The sequence below is a fragment of the Lissotriton helveticus genome, chromosome 7 (genome assembly GCF_964261635.1).
Source record: "Lissotriton helveticus chromosome 7, aLisHel1.1, whole genome shotgun sequence".
Classification (NCBI taxonomy): Eukaryota; Metazoa; Chordata; class Amphibia; order Caudata; family Salamandridae; genus Lissotriton; species Lissotriton helveticus.
Window position 1 is genome coordinate 1,904,804,284 of NC_136068.1, and position 2,374 is coordinate 1,904,806,657.

The 2,374-nt window shown below is 42.2% G+C and overlaps 1 protein-coding gene across 1 annotated transcript; it reads left to right on the forward strand.

Moving 5' to 3' along the window:
- Nucleotides 1-1,183: 1,183 nt before the first annotated feature.
- Nucleotides 1,184-2,110, forward strand: LOC144767850 (olfactory receptor 5V1-like). The gene has a single exon (XM_078651213.1). The coding sequence runs from the start codon at nucleotides 1,184-1,186 to the stop codon at nucleotides 2,108-2,110; it is 927 nt and encodes a 308-aa protein (XP_078507339.1).
- The last annotated feature ends 264 nt before the right edge of the window (nucleotides 2,111-2,374 follow it).

Sequence of the window (2,374 nt, forward strand, 5' to 3'; positions counted from 1 at the left end):
CTGGATTCCTGCATCGTAGAGTCTGCGTATTAGGGTGCGGTGGGAGACTGTGACGAACGCCGCTGATAGGTCGAGGAGGATGAGGGCTACTGTTTCTCCTATGTCCAGTAAGGTGCGGATGTCGTCTGTTGCGGCGAGGAGGGCGGTTTCCGTACTGTGGTTTTTTCTGAAGCCGGATTGGGAGGAGTCGAGGATGTTGTGTTCTTCAATGAATGTGGCGAGTTGGCTGTTGATGGCTTTCTCGATGACTTTCGCTGGGAACGGGAGCAGGGAGATGGGTCTGTAGTTTTTGAGGTCGGTGGGGTCCGCCGAGGGTTTCTTTAGGAGGGGGTTGACCTCGGCGTGTTTCCAGTCGTCGGGGAATGAGGCGGTCGCCAGGGAGCGGTTGATGGTTTGGCGGAGGATGGGTGCGATGGTGTTGGTGGCTCTATGTCATCCTGTCGGAAAGAAGATGTACTCTGGCTCCAATATGCATGGTGAAAATGTAATGAACTAAAAAGAAGGCCACGTCATCATCAGAAAAACTGTACTTGGAAGGCGTTATCAGAAAAAAGGCTCCAGGGAGGTAATACGGATTTAGCTAAAAGAAATTGTACTAAAATAACAATGGTCCAAAACCCATGAGAAAACCCAAAGAATCAGGGTCTTGTCAAAGTGTGATGAAACCATGGCCAGAAATCGCCAGCAAGTCCAAACACAGCATTGCTCTCAGAAGCAATAGCATGCCAACACCTTTGAGCATGATTCATGATAGCTTAACTTTATCAAGAATGTACCTTTGATGTTTTTCTCATGTTTTAGACCTCTTCCTAAAGAAGTGTATGCAAAGGTTTTCTCTGCAAAAGAGTATATTTTTTAATCACATTGAGGTTATAACGTTTTCTGCATGATGGGAAATGATAAGCATTTTACATCTTTTCTGTGATACATTTTACCAAGAATCTTTACAGATGATTGTTTGAATCCACTTTCATGTGATGTAGGAACATTTATGTGTTATTGACATGTAGGATGATAATTTCAAATTTGGCCAGGGCACTAATCAGTAACTCCAGAAAACACCAGAAACAAAATATACATATTATTGTCCTGTCTCCTGAGATAACCACCAGCAAGTTAATTAATATTGTTTATGTACTTTATTTCAGACTCCGCAAATCAAAAAAATGGTGTTCTTGGACACATGGAAGGGAACAATCAAACATCAGCATGGCAGTTCCTTATTGTGGGGTTTTCAGATCTTCCACATCTCCGAATTCCCCTTTTTCTTGCATTCACACTGATTTATCTGATCACTTTAGTGGGAAACTTCCTTATAATGTCAATAATATACTCCAGCCCATATCTGCACAGGCCCATGTATTTTTTCCTCATTAATTTGTCCTTTATTGACATCAGTGGCATCTCAGTCACATTCCCACAAATGCTAGCCCATTTTTTTCTGAAAAGAGCACTCATTCCCCTCACTGCATGTCTCCTGCAGGTATACTGTTTTGCCCTGCTGTTGACAGCAGAATTCCTACTCCTCACCTTCATGGCCTTGGATAGGTATGTGGCCATCTGCAACCCCCTGCATTACAGGACTATCATGAACAAGAATATGTGCATCCAGCTGGTGGCTGTGAGCTGGGCTCTCGGTCTCACGCTTCCTCTGCCACACATTGTACTGATGTCTGGACTTTCTTACTGTCAGTCGCACACCATCAACCACTTTTTCTGTGATGTAAGTGCCCTGATGAAGCTATCGTGTACCAATATCCACACTATGGAGACAATGAGCTATACATTTGGATCTATTTTTGGACTGGCTCCATTCCTTTTTGTCATCACTTCTTATGTGAAGGTCATCTCAGTGATCCTGAAGACGAAGTCTACAGAGGGGAGGCGCAAGGCCTTCTCAACATGTGTCTCTCATCTCACTGTGGTTATTTTATTCTATGGATCTATTTGTCCTACATATATGAGACCTACATCAACATTTTCATTGAAAGACAACAAGATTGTATCTTTGCTATACACCACTCTTCCTCCACTGTGCAACCCCATTATATACAGTCTGAACAACAGTGATTTTAAGAATGTCCTGAGGAAAAAAAAAGAAAGAGTATAGACTACAGGACCATAGACACTATTTTACAAGAGTATTGATTGATATTTTCCCTAATTACAACCTCTGCAGAACCATGTACATCCTAAAACTGTGCCTATTAATCTATGCATGTCTGGGGCATCATTTGTAAGATTAGTTTTATACATGTCATTTAAGGATAGCCAGGCAGAATGATCTGGTTTCACAAATCATGTTGTTATCAGGAGGAACAGATGTGAACAGTGAATACTGAGCCTTCTTACTTTCTGTAGTTTTAACTTCTTG

Coding starts and splice junctions, on each gene's coding strand:
- LOC144767850 (XM_078651213.1), top strand. CDS start 1,184: ATGGAAGGGAACAATCAAACATCAGCATGGCAGTTCCTTATTGTGGGG.